A 24,849-nucleotide genomic window follows, 5' to 3' on the forward strand; every position below is an offset into this window, starting at 1 on the left:
GTAAAACATGTTACTACTGTAAAAGGATTCATTATTCACTGGGTTTTAATTTTGCTTATTTCGCTGACTGGAAAGTGTGTTTTTAAAACAATTGTTTGATATTGCTTCCCAAGAGTACTTCTCCCAAAATCACATGTTATACAGTATTCTGTAAAATAATTTACCGGTATTCTTGATGGAATTGTTTTTCGCTGACTTTTTATAAAAACTTATTATTTTGAACAAAATGCTAAAGTATTTGAGTTACGAACATTGAGTTACGAACATTGAGTTACGAAAACATTGAGTTACAAAAACATCAAGTTACAAAAACATCAAGTTACAAAAATTATCAGAAATCACGCCCACTTTTGCAAAACGACGCTGATTGGAGGTCAATTCTCTTTTGTAGATTACGTAACTCTGTTCATGAAGATCGTATTCACTTTGTCTTAGACTTGATCTTCAAAATATTTTTCCAAAATACACAATATTATCCTGAGCAATCTCCTATTCCACCTTCTCACTGGATTAAAATTATTTACAAACATGTCCCAGAAATACTGAATTGTTCGAGTTATGGCCATCGAATTACGAAAACATCGAGTTACAAAAATGACCATGCCCCTATTTCAGAAACGCCCACTTTTGCAAAAACCATGCCAAATTTTAACTCAATGCTCAATTAACAGTTAACGGAACTTTGAGTTACGGGCAACATGCATTTTTGTTTACGTTTAAATTTAAATTTAATAACTCAAATGTTAGTTAACGGTTTACTTTGAAGTAATCCTGAACAATCAAATTTATATATGCTGCACACGCAAGGAGTAATCTTATTACCCTGTTCAGTAGAGTCTCAACAACCATCCCAAAGTACCGTTTTCTGATAGTTTTTGGCCTTTGTTTTCACTGTGATGGTTGCCAAGAAGTGAAAATGCTTGAATGTCCTCCCGAGAATACAAATGGAATCAATCTCCCATAATTCATTGCATATATGCTCAGTAGTGAACAGTTTTAATTCAGTTCCATTTCCTTAACTTGTGTGCTTAAGACAATTGTTTGATATTGCTTCCCATTAGTACTTCTCCCAAAACCACATGTTATACTGTATTCTGTAAAATAATTTAATACCAGTATTCTAGCTGGAATTGTTTTTCGCTGAAAAGACTTTTTGGGTGTTTAATACTGTAAAATAATTTATTTTAGCTGGAATTGTTTTTCGCTGAAAAGACTTTTTAGGTGTTTAATACTGTAAAATAATTTATTTTAGCTGGAATTGTTTTTCGCTGAAAAGACTTTTTAGGTGTTTAATACTGTAAAATATTTATTTTAGCTGGAATTGTTTTTCGCTGAAAAGACTTTTTGGGTGTTTTGTATGGATTTTATTTTTAACGAGTTGAATGTAAAATATAGGAAAAGTGTATATTCTCTGGATTTTATTTTCACTGAATCATTCTTTAAGCGAAAATAGGGAAAATTAATTTCAAGCGAAAATCAAGTATTGTTCAGTAACTATGAAGGACCTCTTTATCATATGTCATGGTTACTAAAAAAAAATACCAAGCCTATACACACCTGTCGGAACATTTTAAAACTTTCCATGAGCAAATGTTGCCATGGAATGTACTTAAGTAAACAACTTGTTCTTCACTTTTTGCATTTTGGGTGAAAATCTTCATATTCTGGGTTGATATCATTAGGATGTAAAATATAAAAGTTAAGGGTCGGTGGACAATCTTCAAAAAACAGAAATCTAAAATGTTCTTGTAAATGGAAAGATTTGCTTTTGTCTTTGCATTGGTTTATTTTGTGAACAGATGACTTTACGTTAAGACTGTACCCATCAGTTACAATGTTATGTTGAGTAATTATGGTAATGTTATTTCTTTTTGGCAGAGTATTAAAAAGAGTTCAGATGGAACAACCTGATGCAGTCCCTGCACAGAAAGCACTGGCTTCAAAGTGAGTTAAAACTCTTTTCTCAATATGGCATCTGGATGGCACAGCATTCCACTGGACAAAGAGTATGAGAAAGCTATTAAATTCATTCTCATGAATATTCATGAGTTTGTCAATATTCATGTGTATATGCTGTCAGATGGCGCAGCAGTCCACTGAACTAAGAGTATGAAAAATCTATAAAATACACTCTCATGAATATTCATGAGATTGTGAGTATTCATGAGATTGTGAATATTCATGAGAATGTGAATATTAATTAGCTCCCAGCATTCATGTGTCTGGGAGAGCCCTATATAAGCTGTAACATTTCGTTTTAATTACAGTATATGCTGTCAGATGGCACAGCATTCCACTGAACTAAGAGAGTATGAGAAAGCTATGAAATACACTCATGAATATTCATGAGTTTGTCAATGTTCATGAGATTGTGAATATTCATGAGAATCTGAATATTAATTAGCTCCCAGCATTCATGTGTCTGGGAGAGCCCTATATAAGCTGTAACATTTCGTTTTAATTACAGTATATGCTGTCAGATGGCGCAGCATTCCACTGAACTAAGAGAGTATGAGAAAGCTATGAAATACACTCATGAATATTCATGAGTTTGTCAATGTTCATGAGAATCTGAATATTCATGAGAATCTGAATATTAATTAGCTCCCAGCATTCATGTGTCTGGGAGAGCTCTATATAAGCTGTAACATTTCGTTTTAATTACAGTATATGCTGTCAGATGGCACAGCATTCTACTGAACAAAGAGAGTATGAGAAAGCTATTAAATTCTACAAAGAAGCCTTGATATACACAGACAATGATGGTAAATCTATGCTGGAGCTTGCCAGATTGTATCTACAGCAAGATGAACTAGATCAGTGTCAGCATCAGTTAATGCAGCTGTTACAGTCTGACAATGAAAATGATGCCGCTACTGTGGTTAGTATTAAAAATACATACCTACTTGTAAAACATGTCTTTTTGGCGAGCATGTCTTTTTAGCCAATTTAGCGAGAGAACTAATTTGGTAGTTTAAGATGTCATTATCATTACCTCATTATAAATTCAAAATGGCAGCCAAACAACGTTCATTTTTCTCCACACACACACTTTGTAAACAACACAGAAAATGTAATAATCTGAAGCACTTCCTTATTACACTTTTTATGGAGGTGATAACTGCGCATTTGTTTTGGCTGGCGACAGACAAATATTGAGAAAACAGGAAATCAACAATGACGAGAGAGATTTGCTAAATCAACATTTCGCTATTACGTCATTTTACCACAATTCGCTAAAATAATATGTCGCTTTTTCAACATGTTTTACAGTATATACATGGAAGGATTCCCTTTTGTAAGCCCCCCTCCCCGAATCCTAACCCTGACCCTTGCCCCAAGCCCCCAATTCAACTGCATATGCCCCCTCTAGATAACTATAGGTGTCCTTAGGAGGGGCATGTACAATTAAATTGGGGAGCACTGGAAAGTAAGGGTAGGGTTAGGGTGCTTCTAAATTTGCTTTCAGGATTCAGTTGGGTTTTCCCTGAACTGTACAAAATCCAAATTTCTTATGATGCTTACAGGGGGAATGAATAAGAGCGAAAAATCACATGTTTTCAAAAGTGTTACTGAATTATTAATTTGGACACTTATCATTAACTTCTAGTTTATTTTTCCCTGTATGACTTATCTTTTAAGAGAAAATTGTCTGAAAAAATGAAAAATTAGACATTTTTAGTACAATTTCCCTAGTTAGCCCTTTGCTGCAAAATTTTGGTTCATCATTTTGCCTGTTTTTTGTATTTTTCTATATTTTTCAGATCATTTTAGATCAAATATTGATTACAATTTCTAATTATGGAAAATTATTAAAGCAATATTTTGTTTTAAAATTTGACAACTATCACCTTTTAATGTATGCGTCTCAGGTTAAATATACTGCAAGAAAGAGCCAGTTGTCTTTTTATATCAGTTACTAGTTGAAATTTAGAATAGAAAACAGTTTGCCTCATCGCCTTAGGTATGACCAGTTTTTGTTTGACTGCTATGTGACATCACAACTGGGGTGGTTCAAAGCAGCTTTTACTGCTCCTGCTCGCAGTGTCAGGAAGTTTGGGAAAAAGATAGTGAATAACGAGATCGATAGATAAAAAGGTGTTTAAGCAATTTTCTCAAATTGAAATGCAACTGGATGCATTTTTAATATACATTTTACACAAATTCCCTCGCATAACAATGGCCCAATATGATCACCTAATACTACTTCCCCAGATTATGGGCAGGGGTCGAAATGCACATAGATTATTAGCTAGTGCAAGTAAACTCGAAATATAATGTGCCGCTGTGCATGTAGAAATTAACACAACATTTTCTCATTATATTCACTAAGCCTAAATTAAGTTCAACCAATATTGTAAGACAAATAAAAAAAAGCAAATTCTTTCATGATCGCATCAATGTACATGTATATACCGTAAATTTTATTTAAACTTTAAAAGTGGTGCTTTTCACAACAAGTTAGTGCAGGTAAATTTCAAATTCAACATGCACACTGTGCATGCAAGGAAAAAAATTCTTATTTCAATACCTGATGGGTTACTACTGCCATGTCACTTGGGACACCCTGAGGCAATGACAAGAACGCACTCCAACATACAGACATTGTTCAACAGTATTGTAAGCGGTTAGCATATGTTCACTGGTTCAATTGTTTGGCCTCAATACACAGACTGAAACATATATTTTACCCATACATCTTATATACCATAATAAAGATCTTGTTTCAAACTTTGATAATATGCCATTTTTTTAATTTATGCAATTACCAAATCTTGTGATCACAGGAATAAGCGTAAATGGAGTAAAACGGTTAATGACGCAATTAATAATTAATTTGCACCACGACTGTATATATATTTTTATGTAAATTTTCATTTTGCAACTATAATTTGTTTTTATGTAGCCTTATTTCAAATGTTTGGACGTTAATACCTGAGTAAAAACAACATTTCTCTATATAAAAATAAGCAAAAAATCAAGACGAAGGCAGACAGCAAAAAATTCAGGAACTTTCCTTCAGTATATATAGCGATAAATTTGACCGAAAATGGCGTTTGATTGTAAAAATTCGAATAAATTTACTAGATTTGTTATTTCTTGTAGATGTTAGCTGATTTGATGTTTCGTAAAGGTGAATATGACCAAGCCATTTTTCATTTCCAACAACTTCTAGAGAGATCTCCAGGTAAGTGCCATGTTCGATTACAGTAAACCTCTTTATTATATAGCGAAAATTCAGCTCGACATGAGCAGCGAGAAACACTTTGTTTTGCTCATCGGTTAACTGAGACAATAATTGGAAGCTTATCAAAGGTACAGCCGATAAAATATTGTACCAATAAGAATCTGTCCTCAACCGGTCACTGGTAGCATAGTGGTTGTCGCATCAGACTCGTGTCGGTAGACCCAGTTCAAATCCAACCTTAGGCTGAACATCAAAGGGTCAACCCCTACCCTGGGTGAGTGTGCCACAGACTCAATGGGAAGGCCAATTCATTCACTAACAAATGCGACTTTAGGGGGAACCTTTGGTTAAGGTCCGCAGGTGCTTGTGTTCAACCGAACCTGGTTGACACCAGGATAGCGCATTAAAATTGCCATTTGATAGAGAGATGGTCACACAGCCCTGCCATGTAGTCCCTAACATGAATATGACTTCTGTGCCAAAAATGCGCTAGCAATTTGCACTTACAAAAAAAAAAAGTCAGGAAAGACAACAGTGACACTCAATGTCCAGAACAAAGACAATTTTTAAAATAAAAATAAATAATAATCTGTCCTCAAATGAATGACACGTTATCAACACTGGGCGACGACTAGTCTGACCTTTTGCGTTTTGAGTAGTGGGGTCAGTCATCAACTGCGTATGCGGCAAAAAGTACAGCCATATCGTGTAGTTTTTACTAGAAAGCGTCTACCCATAAGCTTTTGCGTTTTCAACCTACGTTGTTATCATCGATTGGGACTCAATTTCTGCGCATACGCAGGTGACGACCCCGCCACTTCAACGTCAATGTTTGTATTAATCATCAAATACATCGTATCTTTGAGTTGGTGTGCATTATGTATAAACACTAGTGTAAAATACTTTATTTATATAATTACACATGTAGCTTGAATTAATTTGCTTTGAAAAGGATGTATGAAGTTAATTTGTACTAATTTTGAGTTGAATATGAAATATAAGAAAATTATAGATAATTGCTGGATTATATTTTCCCTTCAGCGAAAATAAATTTCAAGCGATAATAAAGTATTTTACGTTACTTTATATGGGCTAATTTAAACAAGAATACAGTGTCACCATCCAATTGTCGAAGTGCACTGATTTTTGCTGTACATCTAGCGCTGTGAATAGTAAAATTTACCATTCCATGATAAGTTGTACCAGATTCTGCCGTATATTCGCCTATCACGGCTGGTGGGCCCTCATTTGGGGTTCAAATTTTCATAAAATATTTTTAGGGGGCTTATATTTTCATTGAAAAATCCACCTACACAGATTTTCAATTGTTGATTATTACCTAGTAATGATTATAATAACGTGCAAAAAATAAATTCGTTGAATTGTTATGAAATGCAAATAAATTTCAACTTATTTCAACGTAAACAAATGATTCCGAACGCATTTTCAACGCTCGATGCTGTAGAAATGAATAATAATAAATGAATGTTTTGATCTACAGGTCAAATCGATAATTAACCAAAAACTATGGATGATGTCAACGTGCCATATCTCATTTTACCATAGCTCATTTAAATATGTTAATGTTATTGAACGCAACGCGGAAGAGATTTGCCGATGTTGTAGTACGATCGTTTGGCTTGGATTTTGATGGGAAAGCGGCATGATGTGTTTTTAAATAAAAAAATTAGTTGTTTTCAAAATAAACTGAGCATTTGAAGAATAATTTAACATTGTTTACAGCGATAATAGCTCATTGTCGAAATGAAGCTTACCCATTCACGCTAGTCACAATAAACATCATTACTCTTGAATAGGCGTCAATGACTACGATAAAACTTTTAGGCATCAGAAAAGATTAAAATAACACCTTAAAAAACTGCCAAAAATCACCCTGGGCGATTTCTTGGTCCCATTTTTTTTTTTTTTAAACCGGAACTGCTGTTTATCGGCCCTGGGCGAATTTACGGCAGAATCCGGAATTTGTTAACCTTTTCACCACCAGTTCCCTCTTTTCATCACAAAGTCACAAAAAAGTTCCATTTATAGTCTGGACTTTCCTTCAAAAGACTGGGACAAAAATAGCCAAAGTTATTGAATAAAAACTGAAAATTGACTCAAATTTTGTTGGTTGTCTTCAAAATTCGGATTCATTTCTGGAAATATAAAGAAAAAAAATATAATTGTTTGATTTTATTTTCACTCAGAAAATTATGGAAGAAATTATGTAAAAAATAGCTTAATTACAAGATGAAAAGTGGCCACTTTTGTCCACTCTGTAATGATGTTTTCACTAAGCAGTACAAAAGATATAGTTATCATGTCTGAAGCCAACACACAATTATCCTGTTTTATTAGGTTTCAGATCTTGCTCGCTCCTCCCACCAGCTAGTATGTTATTTTAGCCAATCTGTAATTGGGCTATTTCAGAATGTAGCTACTGTGAAATCTTTATTAGAAACTGCGACTTCTATTGACTTCTATCAGAGGGGATGTGGCATCTAATTAGAGCCATCTACACATATGAGAAATGATGAATTTTTGGTTCTCAATTGTTCAAAAAGATTGGGTGCGACTTCTATTCGGGATGCGGCTTCTAATACAGATTTTACGGTAATTATTCTGACTCATTTTTGTGTTATTCGTTTTACTTAGATCACTATGAGGCACTATCTAGATTGATAGATTTAATGCGTAGAGCTGGAAAACTGGAGGATGTACCTCAATTTCTTGATCCTGCTGAGAACTCATCTGCAAGAGCACCTTCTGAACCAGGGTTCAATTACTGCAAAGGATTATACGTATGGTAAGTTTTCTTAATATATTAATTTTTCTTTAATTAATGACTGGGGACAAAAAAATACCTTTCAATCGTTTAAGTGTGAAGACTGTATTGTAATTATTTATGCACATTTTATATAGCCTTAATAATAATTCTGTTGAATTGGCACCCCTAACTGTGAAGACTGTAATTATTTATGCACATATTATGTTTCCATTACAGGTACATAGGTGATGCTAATACAGCACTGAAACATTTTAACATGGCACGTAAAGACAGTGACTGGGGATAAAAAAAATAACTTTCAATCCCAAAAATATAGTGCCCCCTAACATAATAATAATTCTGTTGCATTGGCACCCCTAACTGTTAAGCCTAATTATTTATGCGCATATTATATTTCCACTACAGGTGTATAGGTGATGCTAATACAGCACTGAAACATTTTAACATGGCACGTAAAGACAGTGACTGGGGATGAAAAAATACCTTTCAATCCCAAAAATATAGTGCCCCCTAACATAATAATAATTCTGTTGAATTGGTACCCCTAACTGTGAAGCCTAATTATTTATGCGCATATTATATTTCCACTACAGGTATATAGGTGATGCTAATACAGCACTGAAACATTTCAACATGGCACGTAAAGACAGTGACTGGGGATAAAAAAAAATACCTTTCAATCCCAAAAATATAGTGCCCCCTAACATAATAATAATTCTGTTGCATTGGCACCCCTAACTGTGAAGCCTAATTATTTATGCGCATATTATATTTCCACTACAGGTATATAGGTGATGCTAATACAGCACTGAAACATTTCAACATGGCACGTAAAGACAGTGACTGGGGATAAAAAAAAATACCTTTCAATCCCAAAAATATAGTGCCCCCTAACATAATAATAATTCTGTTGCATTGGCACCCCTAACTGTGAAGCCTAATTATTTATGCGCATATTATATTTCCACTACAGGTATATAGGTGATGCTAATACAGCACTGAAACATTTTAACATGGCACGTAAAGACAGTGACTGGGGACAACCTGCGCTTGAGAACATGATAGAAATATGTTTGAATCCTGATAATGAGACAGTTGGTGGTGAAGTCTTTGACAATGTAGATGGTGATATGAGGTATGGTATAAATATGTGAAGTTGCTTACAAGATTGTGCCTGATTGGTTACCCAAATCTAATACCTTGCAGTCAGACCAATCAGAAAGCAGCTTGCCACAGAAGCCATTTTCATGTTTTAGATGACATGATAGGGCTGATGATGGCAATTTAAAGGGCAGTGGTCGTTGCACCACACATGCGCAAGATATGGGTCTCGTATAAACAAAGATGGCGGGTTTGACTGTTGCGCCGACCAATGAGTACAGACTGAGACGTTACTAAGCTTTAATTAGTTAATTTTTTTGGTGATTGGAAGAAATCAAAGAAGTCTTCATCGGTAATTAGTGGAGAAAACTTGTACTCATGATTTTCATTGAAAGAGCGCATTGGATTGTGGGAAAAAAAATTGTGCATGCACAGTGCGACGACCGCCACCCTTTACTGTGCTATCCTGACGTCAACCAAGCACCTGTGGACCTTAAACAGCACTGATCGTCATGTAGCGTGTGTTATAATTTCATGTAAACAGTGTATTTACGAGCGTTGTATACGTCACTATGAGTCCCATGTCAAACGTGGTGCGACGACCGCCACCCTTTACTGTGCTATCCTAACGTCTACCAAGCACCTGTGGACCTGGTCACTGGTCATCGTGTAGCATGTGTTCTAATTCCATGTAAGCAATGTATTTTTACATGCATTGTATACAACAATGAGTCCCATATCAAATGTGGTGTGACGACCACCACCCTTTAACTAATGTTCCCCAATTGTCGCATTTATTAGTGAATGAACCTTTGCCAGTTGAATTAGCCTTTCCATCGAGTCTGTGGCACTCTCGTCCAGGGTAGGGGTCGTCCCTGTTTGGTGTTTGAACTTGGGTCTACTGATCATGATTCTGATGCAACAACCCCACTATGCTATCAGTGACAAGTTTGAAAGCAGTTTGTTTCTTGACAGGTTTAATGCATTAATGTGTCCATGTGTTTTTTTCAATGAATTCTGTCTTGTATATATATTCTCTGCAAAATGTAAACATGTCATGAATCATTTCTTAACCTTTTCAACACCAGTTCCCCCCCCCTTTTTCATCAAAAATTCACAAAATAGTCTTGTTTATAGTCTGCACTTTCCTTCAGAAAATTTGGACAAAAATATTTTTAAAAATTTGGGTGAAAACTGAAACTTGACTCAAATTTTGTTTGTTGTCCTCAAAATAAGGGTTCATTTCCAGAAATATTGAAGATTATAGGAAAAAAAGTGCATACAAATTTGGTGGAAAAAATCTGGTGGTGAAAAGGTTAATCGTTCTTGGTTCAATTTATTCACACATGATTGGTTACTATGGTTACTATTACATGTCGGGTTGTTTTATGATTTGATTGAAATTGACTGACTAGTCAGAATATTTCTGAAAATAAAATATTCTATCACAGTCAATCCAAGGTCAATGGTTATATTGCGTGCATTTAATAAATAAAAAAAAAATGACCTGTACTTTTTTGGGTAGCGTGCACATTGACTAGATAAATATTTTTAAGGCCCTTACATGAGATCACTGAACTCTGAACCATGTAGAACACTGACAAACACTAGGTGATAGGAAGAGTGTCTACCGGTAATACTTGTTTGTAATATTTTCATTTCTGCTTGAAATCCCACAGTAATTCAACAGAGAGACAGGATTCAGAAGCACTTGCAGTCAGGACAGCGGAAAAACTACTCAAAGTATGTACCATATATCATAACATTGTGTTCCTGTACCATACAGCAATTTTAGTCTACTGTTTACTAGCATTATTGTATGCGTCACACGCAACGTAATATTACTGTAATTGGTATAGTACAGGTGTGCTGGTTCGAATACCAAAATGGCAACAGTAACATAAAGACTTCCCTGGCGGCGATGATAAAATACGAACACGGAGCCAACAGATGAGGTTTCAACTGGTACTGGTATTATACTCTGCAAACATCAAGTACAATAACGCTGTAAAACTCCACTACTCCAATAACTAGATACTTAAACTCCAATACAATTCAACGAGATCTCCGATCTGATCTCAGTGCTGAACAACTCCCCTATATATACCCACACTGTCTATAAATAGACCATTACATCAGCATACATAATGAGTCTGGAACTTACTACAAATTTCTAGAATGTTCCATTACCTATTCAACCAGTTTCTAAAAATTCCACCCAGACACAGTACGGTTCTAGAACATTCTCATTCACACGGAAGTGGTACATAAGTTGTATGCGACAATATGTCTAACCTTTTCACCACCAGTTTACTTTTTTCATCACAATTACACAAAATAGTCCCATTTATAGTCTGCACTTTCCTTCAGAAGATTGGGACTAAAACTAATTTTTGAGTAAACTCTGAAAATTTACTCAAAATTTGTCTATTGGCTCAAAAATTCATTTCCAGAAATATTGTAGAATATACGAAAATAAGTGCGGACAAATTTTTATAAGAAAGTCTGGTGGTGAAAAGGTTGAAATGAAAGATGCTTAAAGGGGCACCTTCCAGTTAAGCCTAATCTCACGACAAATTTACTTTCTGGACTAAAATAACAATGGATAATTAAAGATAGATTAACTTTGTAAACAACATAAACAATAGTGTCCCATGATTCTTTGGTGCAATCCATGGAATTGAGCGGTTCCCCTTTAAGCAACAAAATATTAATTCTCACACGATATTTTGTTGTAACTAAAACTATAACCTTTGTTTATCTGGTTTACCGGTATACATTTGATTTTACACATAATTCGGGATCATGCAGTGAACGGAAAACATTCTACTGTGACATACTTTATTTTAGCTGGAATTAATTTTTGCTGAAAAGACTTTTCGAGTGTTTTTTGGTATGGAATTTATTTCCACTGATTTTTGGCAAGTTGAATGTAAAATATAGGAAAAAAGGTATATTCGCTGGATTTTATTTTCACTAAATCATCACTTCAGCAAAAATAGCAAAAATTAATTCCAAGCGAAAATAACATGGCATGTACGTAAACAAGACAGTTTATATTTGTTTTTATTTGTTTACTTTCAACAGGAGCTGAAGCCAAAACCAGGATCTGTCAAGCACACTGTGCTGGAGAATTATGCCACTATGGCAACCAAATCAAAGCCTAGTATTGAGAAAGCATTGTCGGCATTTATGGAGATAGCCACTGATGAAGTAAGAACAAATCAACAAACAGTATATACATATCAACTGGTTGTGAGACGAGTGTGAAGACAACGTTCCGTTCAATTCACGTTTGATTCACATACATTTTGCGTTTGATTGACGTACAAATTGAAATATCTATAATTTACACAAAAGTTTATATATAGCATATTTTGTGGAGGAAAAGTGGGGATCAACCTATAAGTATTTCAATGGACGTTTCAATTGTACATGAATTAAACGCGTATTGAACGTGAATCGAACCGAACGCTGTGTTCACACTCATGGTTGTGTTCTCACTCATGGTTGTGTTCTCACTCATGGTTGTGTTCACACTCATGGTTGTGTTCACACTCATGGATGGTTGTGTTCACACTCATGTCATGGTTGTGTTCACACTCATGTCATGGTTGTGTTCACGCTCATGTCATGGTTGTGTTCACACTCGTGGTTGTGTTCACACTCGTGGTTGTGTTCACACTCGTGGTTGTGTTCACACTCGTGGTTGTGTTCACACTCATGGTTGTGTTCACACTCATGTCATGGCTGCGTTCACACTCGTGGTTGTGTTCACACTCGTGGTTGTGTTCACACTCATGTCATGGTTGTGTTCACACTCGTGGTTGTGTTCACACTCATGGTTGTGTTCACACTCATGGTTGTGTTCACACTCATGTCATGGCTGTGTTTACACTCGTGGTTGTGTTCACACTCATGGTTGTGTTCACACTCATGGTTGTGTTCACACTCATGTCATGGTTGTGTTCACACTCATGTCATGGTTGTGTTCACACTCATGTCATGGTTGTGTTCACACTCATGTCATGGTTGTGTTCACACTCGTGGTTGTGTTCACACTCGTGGTTGTGTTCACACTCATGGTTGTGTTCACACTCGTGGTTGTGTTCACACTCGTGGTTGTGTTCACACTCGTGGTTGTGTTCACACTCGTGGTTGTGTTTATACTCATGGTTGTGTTCACACTCATGTCATGGTTGTGTTCACACTCATGTCATGGTTGTGTTCACACTCATGGTTGTGTTCACACTCGTGGTTGTGTTCACACTCGTGGTTGTGTTCATACTCGTGGTTGTGTTCACACTCATGTCATGGTTGTGTTCACACTCGTGGTTGTGTTCACACTCATGGTTGTGTTCACACTCATGGTTGTGTTCACACTCATGTCATGGCTGTGTTCACACTCGTGGTTGTGTTCACACTCATGGTTGTGTTCACACTCATGGTTGTGTTCACACTCATGGTTGTGTTCACACTCATGTCATGGTTGTGTTCACACTCATGTCATGGTTGTGTTCACACTCGTGGTTGTGTTCACACTCATGGTTGTGTTCACACTCGTGGTTGTGTTCACACTCGTGGTTGTGTTCACACTCGTGGTTGTGTTTATACTCATGGTTGTGTTCACACTCATGTCATGGTTGTGTTCACACTCATGTCATGGTTGTGTTCACACTCATGTCATGGTTGTGTTCACACTCATGGTTGTGTTCACACTCGTGGTTGTGTTCACACTCGTGGTTGTGTTCATACTCGTGGTTGTGTTCACACTCATGTCATGGTTGTGTTCACACTCATGTCATGGTTGTGTTCACACTCGTGGTTGTGTTCACACTCGTGGTTGTGTTCACACTCATGTCATGATTGTGTTCACACTCATGTCATGGTTGTGTTCACACTCATGTCATGGTTGTGTTCACACTCATGTCATGGTTGTGTTCACACTCATGTCATGGTTGTGTTCACACTCGTGGTTGTGTTCACACTCGTGGTTGTGTTCACACTCGTGGTTGTGTTCACACTCATGTCATGGTTGTGTTCACACTCATGTCATGGTTGTGTTCACACTCATGTCATGGTTGTGTTCACACTCATGTCATGGTTGTGTTCACACTCATGTCATGGTTGTGTTCACACTCATGTCATGGTTGTGTTCACACTCATGTCATGGTTGTGTTCACACTCATGTCATGGTTGTGTTCACACTCGTGGTTGTGTTCACACTCGTGGTTGTGTTCACACTCGTGGTTGTGTTCACACTCATGTCATGGCTGTGTTCACACTCATGTCATGGCTGTGTTCACACTCATGGTTGTGTTCACACTCATGGTTGTGTTCACACTCATGTCATGGTTGTGTTCACACTCGTGGTTGTGTTCACACTCGTGGTTGTGTTCACACTCGTGGTTGTGTTCACACTCATGGTTGTGTTCACACTCATGTCATGGTTGTGTTCACACTCATGGTTGTGTTCACACTCATGTCATGGTTGTGTTCACACTCATGGTTGTGTTCACACTCATGTCATGGTTGTGTTCACACTCATGGTTGTGTTCACACTCATGTCATGGTTGTGTTCACACTCATGTCATGGTTGTGTTCACACTCATGTCGTGGTTGTGTTCACACTCGTGGTTGTGTTCACACTCGTGGTTGTGTTCACACTCGTGGTTGTGTTCACACTCGTGGTTGTGTTCATACTCATGGTTGTGTTCACACTCATGTCATGGTTGTGTTCATACTAATGTCATGGTTGTGTTCACACTCATGTCATGGTTGTGTTCACACTCATGTCATGGTTGTGTTCACACTCATGTCATGGTTGTGTTCACACTCGTGTCATGGTTGTGTTCACACTCATGTCATGGTTGTGTTCACACTCATGTCATGGTTGTGTTCACACTCGTGGTTGTGTTCACACTCGTGGTTGTGTTCACACTCGTGGTTGTGTTCACACTCATGTCATGGCTGTGTTCACACTCATGGTTGTGTTCACACTCATGGTTGTGTTCACACTCATGTCATGGTTGTGTTCACACTCATGTCATGGTTGTGTTCACACTCATGTCGTGGTTGTGTTCACACTCATGTCATGGTTGTGTTCACACTCGTGGTTGTGTTCACACTCGTGGTTGTGTTCACACTCGTGGTTGTGTTCACACTCGTGGTTGTGTTCATACTCGTGGTTGTGTTCACACTCATGTCATGGTTGTGTTCACACTCATGTCATGGTTGTGTTCACACTCATGTCATGGTTGTGTTCACACTCATGGTTGTGTTCACACTCATGGTTGTGTTCACACTCATGTCATGGTTGTGTTCACACTCATGTCATGGTTGTGTTCACACTCGTGGTTTTGTTCACACTCGTGGTTGTGTTCACACTCGTGGTTGTGTTCACACTTGTGGGTGTGTTCACACTCGTGGGTGTGTTCACACTCGTGGGTGTGTTCACACTCGTGGGTGTGTTCACACTCATCGTTGTGTTCACACTCATGCACACTCATGGCTGTGTTCACACTCATGGCTGTGTTCACACTCGTGGCTGTGTTCACACTCGTGGTTGTGTTCACACTCGTGGTTGTGTTCACACTCGTGGTTGTGTTCACACTCATGGTTGTGTTCACACTCGTGGTTGTGTTCACACTCATGGTTGTGAGGTCAATTGTGGTCACTACATTCAGGTGGTAGTTATATACAGCTCATTTTAGATTGAGACTGACCCAAAGATACTTGCTAAACAATGGTTTATTTTCTTCATCTTTCCAAGAATTGTCATGACATGTATTCCCCTGAGAAACACTTTAAACCTGGACAGGCACATAAAATTATTTTTTACATAATTTCTTGTCATATTTCTATGTTTCTAATTGGGTGATCTACAAATTATATTAATTTGAATTTGAACAGTATTTAAATAAAATTATAAATAAAAATCATAGAATAGCTTATACTAAATTTAGAACTTTCGCACATTCTCTTCTCATTGAATCCGGTAGACAATAAAGATATTTTGAAAGAAAACAGGCTACAATGTATGTAATCTCCATGAATGCAATGTAGGGGATGAGAAACATTACATTTTATATTGTAATAACTGTCACATCAAAGACCATAGATCTAGATTCCTTGCAGCCCTGTACATCTAACTACCGTAAAATCTGCATTAGAAGTTGCATCCCTAATAGAAGCCGCATCCCTAATAGAAGTCGCATCCCTAATAGAAGTCGCATCCCTAATAGAAGTCGCATCCCTAATAGAAGCCGCATTCCTAATAGAAGCCGCATCCCTAATAGAAGTCGCATCCCTAATAGAAGCCGCATCCCTAATAGAAGTCGCATCCATTCTTTTTGAATAATTGAGAACCAAAAATTCACCATTTCTCTCATGATGCTCTAATAGAAGCCGCATCCCCTCTGTTGCATTTACATTCTATATTCTTGATATGTTATAGTTCTGTTTTGTTTTGTTGTCCTGAATGTTGTTTTGTTGTCATTCTTGGACAGCTCCAAATAAAATTCTATTTTATCTTATTGAATACTGCATCTTATTTATGACAGAGAGACCATGTGCCGGCATTACTCGGAATGGCAACAGCCTATATGATGTTAAAACAAACTCCTAGAGCTAGAAATCAACTGAAGAGAATCGCCAAAATGAACTGGAACTCGGTAGTAAGTATACGTGAAAATAAATTCTGTATAATAGAGTTGCAGGATTTCAGTTCGCTAAATTAATTAATTAATTAAATGACGATTAAAAAACACATACATGTTTCGGATGAGACTAAAACACATGGCAAAACCACCTAGCTGGTTGTATCCTCGGGGGGGGGGGGGGGGGGGGGGACATCCAGGCATTTTCTACCGCCTGGCAACCATAACAGTGAAAACAAAGGCCGAGAACTCGCAGAAAACTGTACTTAGCGATGGTTGTTGAGAGTCCCCTGAACAGTGTAACAAGATTAGCCCTACATGTGCAACATATATACATTCGGTTGCTCAGGATTATTTTAAAGTTGAGTCTAATTTAGATATTTTCACCGGCTCTTCAACCGGCGTTCCACAGCAGCGCGCGCAGAGCCCATAGAAATACATGGTACAGTGGTACCCATCTTAGCAACATAGAACACCTTGTGACCTAGCTCTGCCCTGACAATAGACAATCGCTTTGTTTACGTTTTGACTTGTTTGCAAGAACCGATTGTCAATGCCCAGAGATAAAATAATGGCATTGTTGCCTTTCTTTTAAATATACGTGCGTGTGCGTGTGCGTGTGCGTGTGCGTGCGTGCGTGCGTGCGTGCGTGCGTGCGTGCGTGCGTGCGTGCGTGCGTGCGTGCGTGCGTGCGTGCGTGCGTGCGTGCGTGCGTGCGTGCGTGTGTGTGTGTTAATAAAATAACAGTGTTACAGAAATTGCATGCTCGTGTTGATCAGTGAGGAGCATATAAAGTCACATACTGGTTCGCATCAATGTAAACAAAAGACATCATAGTGCAACGACCTATGAACACTGAAAAAATTTATCAGGTCTTAGTTCGATTTGAGTTCAGAAAGCTGAACACTGAAGGGGAAAACAAATTTACAGATAATTATTAACTGTAAATCTGACCTTTGACCTTGTGTTGATTTAAGCTCAGAAACTTCTGATTTCTGTTTTGGACACAAAGAAAAAAAATCATTGCTAATTATTACTGGTAGCTATGAATGACCTTTGACCTCATGTCACATTGCAGGACGCGGAAGAATTTGAAAAGAGTTGGTTGTTATTGGCTGACGTGTATATACAGTCTGGTAAATACGATATGGCAACTGAGTTATTGAAAAAATGTTTACAACATAATCAGGTGAGAATTCAAAATGCATTCTGACCAATAGCATGGCAGCAGCTCATCTCAGAAATGCATTCTGACCAATAGCATGGCAGCAGCTCATCTCAGAAATGCATTCTGACCAATAGCATGGCAGCAGCTCATCTCAGAAATGCATTCTGACCAATAGCGTGGCAGCAGCTCATCTCAGAAATACATTCTGACCAATAGCATGGCAGCAGCTCATCTCAGAAATGCATTCTGACCAATAGCATGGCAGCAGCTCATCTCAAAAATACATTCTGACCAATAGCGTGGCAGCAGCTCATCTCAGAAATGCATTCTGACCAATAGCATGGCAGCAGCTCATCTCAAAAATACATTCTGACCAATAGCGTGGCAGCAGCTCATCTCAAAAATGCATTCTGACCAATAGCATGGCAGCAGCTCATCTCAGAAATACATTCTGACCAATAGCATGGCAGCAGCTCATCTCAAAAATGCATTCTGACCAATAGCATGGCAGCAGCTCATCTCAAAAATGCATTCTGACCAATAGCGTGGCAGCAGCTCATCTCAAAAATACATTCTGACCAATAGCATGGCAGCAGCTCATCTCAAAAATGCATTCTGACCAATAGCGTGGCAGCAGCTCATCTCAGAAATACATTCTGACCAATAGCATGGCAGCAGCTCATCTCAGAAATACATTCTGACCAATAGCATGGCAGCAGCTCATCTCAAAAAAGCATTCTAACCAATAGTATGCCAGCAGCTCATCTCATAAAAGCATTCTGACCAATAGCATGGCAGCAGCTCATTTAAAAAAAGCATTCTGACCAATAGCGTGGCAGCAGCTCATCTCAAAAATGCATTCTGACCAATAGCATGGCAGCAGCTCATTTAAAAAAAGCATTCTGACCAATAGCGTGGCAGCAGCTCATCTCAGAAATGCATTCTGACCAATAGCATGGCAGCAGCTCATCTCAGAAATACATTCTGACCAATAGCATGGCAGCAGCTCATCTCAAAAATGCATTCTGACCAATAGCATGGCAGCAGCTCATTTAAAAAAAGCATTCTGACCAATAGCGTGGCAGCAGCTCATCTCAGAAATGCATTCTGACCAATAGCATGGCAGCAGCTCATCTCAGAAATACATTCTGACCAATAGCATGGCAGCAGCTCATCTCAAAAATGCATTCTGACCAATAGCATGGCAGCAGCTCATCTCAAAAATGCATTCTGACCAATAGCGTGGCAGCAGCTCATCTCAAAAATACATTCTGACCAATAGCATGGCAGCAGCTCATCTCAAAAATGCATTCTGACCAATAGCGTGGCAGCAGCTCATCTCAGAAATACATTCTGACCAATAGCATGGCAGCAGCTCATCTCAGAAATACATTCTGACCAATAGCATGGCAGCAGCTCATCTCAAAAAAGCATTCTAACCAATAGTATGCCAGCAGCTCATCTCATAAAAGCATTCTGACCAATAGCGTGGCAGCAGCTCATCTCAAAATAGCATTCTGACCAATAGCGTGGCAGCAGCTCATCTCAGAAATGCATTCTGACCAATAGCATGGCAGCAGCTCATCTCAGAAATACATTCTGACCAATAGCGTGGCAGCAGCTCATCTCAAAAATGCATTCTGACCAATAGCGTGGCAGCAGCTCATCTCAGAAATGCATTCTGACCAATAGCATGGCAGCAGCTCATCTCAGAAATACATTCTGACCAATAGCATGGCAGCAGCTCATCTCAAAAATGCATTCTGACCAATAGCAAGGCAGCAGCTCATCTCAGAAATACATTCTGACCAATAGCATGGCAGCAGCTCATCTCAGAAATACATTCTGACCAATAGCATGGCAGCAGCTCATCTCAAAAATGCATTCTGACCAATAGCATGGCAGCAGCTCATCTCAGAAATACATTCTGACCAATAGCATGGCAGCAGCTCATCTCAGAAATACATTCTGACCAATAGCATGGCAGCAGCTCATCTCAGAAATAGCAGTCTGACCAATAGCATGGCAGCAGCTCATCTCAAAATAGCAGTCTGACCAATAGCATGGCAGCAGCTCATCTCAGAAATACATTCTGACCAATAGCATGGCAGCAGCTCATCTCAGAAATGCATTCTGACCAATAGCATGGCAGCAGCTCATCTCAAAAATGCATTCTGACCAATAGCATGGCAGCAGCTCATCTCAGAAATACATTCTGACCAATAGCATGGCAGCAGCTCATCTCAAAAATGCATTCTTACCAATAGCATGGCAGCAGCTCATCTCAGAAATACATTCTGACCAATAGCGTGGCAGCAGCTCATCTCAAAAAAGCATTCTTACCAATAGCATGGCAGCAGCTCATCTCAAAAATGCATTCTGACCAATAGCATGGCAGCAGCTCATCTCAAAATAGCATTCTGACCAATAGCATGGCAGCAGCTCATCTCAAAATAGCATTCTGACCAATAGCATGGCAGCAGCTCATCTCAAAAAAGCATTCTAACCAATAGTATGCCAGCAGCTCATCTCAGAAATGCATTCTGACAAATAGCGTGGCAGCAGCTCATCTCAGAAATACATTCTGACCAATAGCATGGCAGCAGCTCATCTCAGAAATGCATTCTGACCAATAGCGTGGCAGAAGCTCATCTCAAAAATGCATTCTGACCAATAGCATGGCAGCAGCTCATCTCAGAAATGCATTCTGACCAATAGCGTGGCAGCAGCTCATCTCAGAAATACATTCTGACCAATAGCATGGCAGCAGCTCATCTCAAAAATGCATTCTGACCAATAGCATGGCAGCAGCTCATCTCAGAAATACATTCTGACCAATAGCATGGCAGCAGCTCATCTCAAAAATGCATTCTGACCAATAGCGTGGCAGCAGCTCATCTCAAAAATGCATTCTGACCAATAGCATGGCAGCAGCTCATCTCAAAAATGCATTCTGACCAATAGCATGGCAGCAGCTCATCTCAGAAATACATTCTGACCAATAGCATGGCAGCAGCTCATCTGAAAAAAGCATTCTGACCAATAGCATGGCAGCAGCTCATCTCAAAAATGCATTCTGACCAATAGCGTGGCAGCAGCTCATCTCAAAAATGCATTCTGACCAATAGCATGGCAGCAGCTCATCTGAAAAAAGCATTCTGACCAATAGCATGGCAGCAGCTCATCTCAAAAAAGCCTTCTGACCAATAGTGTGGCAGCAGCTCATCGCAAATAAGCATTCTTACCAATAGCATGGCAGCAGCTCATCTCAAAAAAGCATTCTGACCAATAGCATGGCAGCAGCTCTTCTCAAAAAAGCATTCTGACAAATAGCATGGCAGCAGCTCATCTCAAAAATGCATTCTGACCAATAGCATGGCAGCAGCTCATCTCAAAAGATCATTCTGGCCAACAGCATGACAGCAGCTCATCTCAAAAAAGCCTTCTGATCAATAGCGTGGCAGAAGCTCATCTCAGAAATGCATTCTGACCAATAGCGTGGCAGCAGCTCATCTCAAAAATGCATTCTGACCAATAGCATGGCAGCAGCTCATCTGAAAAAAGCATTCTGACCAATAGCATGGCAGCAGCTCATCTCAAAAATGCATTTTAACCAATAGCATGGCAGCAGCTCATCTCAAAAATGCATTCTGACCAATAGCATGGCAGCAGCTCATCTCAGAAATGCATTCTGACCAATAGCGTGGCAGCAGCTCATCTCAAAAATGCATTCTGACCAATAGCGTGGCAGCAGCTCATCTCAAAAATGCATTCTGACCAATAGCATGGCAGCAGCTCATCTCAAAAATGCATTCTGACCAATAGCGTGGCAGCAGCTCATCTCAAAATAGCATTCTGACCAATAGCATGGCAGCAGCTCATCTCAAAAATGCATTCTGACCAATAGCGTGGCAGCAGCTCATCTCAGAAATACATTCTGACCAATAGCGTGGCAGCAGCTCATCTCAGAAATGCATTCTGACCAATAGCATGGCAGCAGCTCATCTCAAAAATGCATTTTAACCAATAGCATGGCAGCAGCTCATCTCAAAAATGCATTCTGACCAATAGCATGGCAGCAGCTCATCTCAGAAATACATTCTGACCAATAGCATGGCAGCAGCTCATCTCAAAAATGCATTCTGACCAATAGCGTGGCAGCAGCTCATCTCAAAAATGCATTCTGACCAATAGCATGGCAGCAGCTCATCTCAGAAATACATTCTGACCAATAGCGTGGCAGCAGCTCATCTCAGAAATACATTCTGACCAATAGCATGGCAGCAGCTCATCTCAGAAATGCATTCTGACCAATAGCGTGGCAGAAGCTCATCTCAGAAATGCATTCTGACCAATAGCATGGCAGCAGCTCATCTCAGAAATGCATTCTGACCAATAGCGTGGCAGAAGCTCATCTCAAAAATGCATTCTGACCAATAGCATGGCAGCAGCTCATCTCAGAAATGCATTCTGACCAATAGCGTGGCAGAAGCTCATCTCAGAAATGCATTCTGACCAATAGCGTGGCAGAAGCTCATCTCAAAAATGCATTCTGACCAATAGCATGGCAGCAGCTCATCTCAGAAATGCATTCTGACCAATAGCGTGGCAGCAGCTCATCTCAGAAATACATTCTGACCAATAGCATGGCAGCAGCTCATCTCAAAAATGCATTCTGACCAATAGCATGGCAGCAGCTCATCTCAGAAATACATTCTGACCAATAGCATGGCAGCAGCTCATCTCAAAAATGCATTCTGACCAATAGCGTGGCAGCAGCTCATCTCAAAAATGCATTCTGACCAATAGCATGGCAGCAGCTCATCTCAAAAATGCATTCTGACCAATAGCATGGCAGCAGCTCATCTCAGAAATACATTCTGACCAATAGCATGGCAGCAGCTCATCTGAAAAAAGCATTCTGACCAATAGCATGGCAGCAGCTCATCTCAAAAATGCATTCTGACCAATAGCGTGGCAGCAGCTCATCTCAAAAATGCATTCTGACCAATAGCATGGCAGCAGCTCATCTGAAAAAAGCATTCTGACCAATAGCATGGCAGCAGCTCATCTCAAAAAAGCCTTCTGACCAATAGTGTGGCAGCAGCTCATCGCAAATAAGCATTCTTACCAATAGCATGGCAGCAGCTCATCTCAAAAAAGCATTCTGACCAATAGCATGGCAGCAGCTCTTCTCAAAAAAGCATTCTGACAAATAGCATGGCAGCAGCTCATCTCAAAAATGCATTCTGACCAATAGCATGGCAGCAGCTCATCTCAAAAGATCATTCTGGCCAACAGCATGACAGCAGCTCATCTCAAAAAAGCCTTCTGATCAATAGCGTGGCAGAAGCTCATCTCAGAAATGCATTCTGACCAATAGCGTGGCAGCAGCTCATCTCAAAAATGCATTCTGACCAATAGCATGGCAGCAGCTCATCTGAAAAAAGCATTCTGACCAATAGCATGGCAGCAGCTCATCTCAAAAATGCATTTTAACCAATAGCATGGCAGCAGCTCATCTCAAAAATGCATTCTGACCAATAGCATGGCAGCAGCTCATCTCAGAAATGCATTCTGACCAATAGCGTGGCAGCAGCTCATCTCAAAAATGCATTCTGACCAATAGCGTGGCAGCAGCTCATCTCAAAAATGCATTCTGACCAATAGCATGGCAGCAGCTCATCTCAAAAATGCATTCTGACCAATAGCGTGGCAGCAGCTCATCTCAAAATAGCATTCTGACCAATAGCATGGCAGCAGCTCATCTCAAAAATGCATTCTGACCAATAGCGTGGCAGCAGCTCATCTCAGAAATACATTCTGACCAATAGCGTGGCAGCAGCTCATCTCAGAAATGCATTCTGACCAATAGCATGGCAGCAGCTCATCTCAAAATAGCATTCTGACCAATAGCATGGCAGCAGCTCATCTCAAAAATGCATTTTAACCAATAGCATGGCAGCAGCTCATCTCAAAAATGCATTCTGACCAATAGCATGGCAGCAGCTCATCTCAAAATGCATTCTGACCAATAGCGTGGCAGCAGCTCATCTCAAAAATGCATTCTGACCAATAGCGTGGCAGCAGCTCATCTCAGAAATGCATTCTGACCAATAGCGTGGCAGCAGCTCATCTCAAAAATGCATTCTGACCAATAGCATGGCAGCAGCTCATCTCAAAATAGCATTCTGACCAATAGCATGGCAGCAGCTCATCTCAAAAATGCATTTTAACCAATAGCATGGCAGCAGCTCATCTCAAAAATGCATTCTGACCAATAGCATGGCAGCAGCTCATCTCAAAAAAGCATTCTAACCAATAGTATGCCAGCAGCTCATCTCAAAAAAGCATTCTGACCAATAGCGTGGCAGCAGCTCATCTCAAAAAAGCATTCTTACCAATAGCATGGCAGCAGCTCATCTCAAAAATGCATTCTGACCAATAGCGTGGCAGCAGCTCATCTCAAAATAGCATTCTGACCAATAGCATGGCAGCAGCTCATCTCAAAAATGCATTCTGACCAATAGCGTGGCAGCAGCTCATCTCAGAAATACATTCTGACCAATAGCGTGGCAGCAGCTCATCTCAGAAATGCATTCTGACCAATAGCATGGCAGCAGCTCATCTCAAAAAAGCATTCTTACCAATAGCATGGCAGCAGCTCATCTCAAAAAAGCATTCTTACCAATAGCATGGCAGCAGCTCATCTCAAAAAAGCATTCTTACCAATAGCATGGCAGCAGCTCATCTCAAAAAAGCATTCTTACCAATAGCATGGCAGCAGCTCATCTCAAAAATGCATTCTGACCAATAGCATGGCAGCAGCTCATCTCATAAAAGCATTCTGACCAATAGCATGGCAGCAGCTCATCTCATAAAAAGCATTCTAACCAATAGCGTGGCAGCAGCTCATCTCAAAAAAGCATTCTGACAAATAGCATGG

At 39.3% G+C, this 24,849-nt stretch overlaps 1 protein-coding gene across 1 annotated transcript in view; it reads left to right on the forward strand.

Annotated features, from left to right (window-relative positions):
- The window catches only part of LOC100375115 (tetratricopeptide repeat protein 21B-like), a 79,092-nt gene that overhangs the window by 48,484 nt on the left and 5,759 nt on the right, over positions 1-24,849 (forward strand). The window contains exons 21-29 of the mRNA XM_085494607.1: positions 1,879-1,944; positions 2,668-2,881; positions 5,107-5,188; positions 7,844-7,994; positions 8,950-9,111; positions 10,757-10,820; positions 12,165-12,290; positions 16,640-16,753; positions 17,814-17,924. Coding sequence (XP_085350733.1) covers positions 1,879-1,944; positions 2,668-2,881; positions 5,107-5,188; positions 7,844-7,994; positions 8,950-9,111; positions 10,757-10,820; positions 12,165-12,290; positions 16,640-16,753; positions 17,814-17,924 — 1,090 coding nt within the window. The remainder of the gene's footprint in view (positions 1-1,878; positions 1,945-2,667; positions 2,882-5,106; positions 5,189-7,843; positions 7,995-8,949; positions 9,112-10,756; positions 10,821-12,164; positions 12,291-16,639; positions 16,754-17,813; positions 17,925-24,849) is intronic.

This window comes from Saccoglossus kowalevskii, chromosome 20, assembly GCF_978046115.1.
Source record: "Saccoglossus kowalevskii chromosome 20, keSacKowa6.1, whole genome shotgun sequence".
Taxonomy (NCBI): Eukaryota; Metazoa; Hemichordata; class Enteropneusta; family Harrimaniidae; genus Saccoglossus; species Saccoglossus kowalevskii.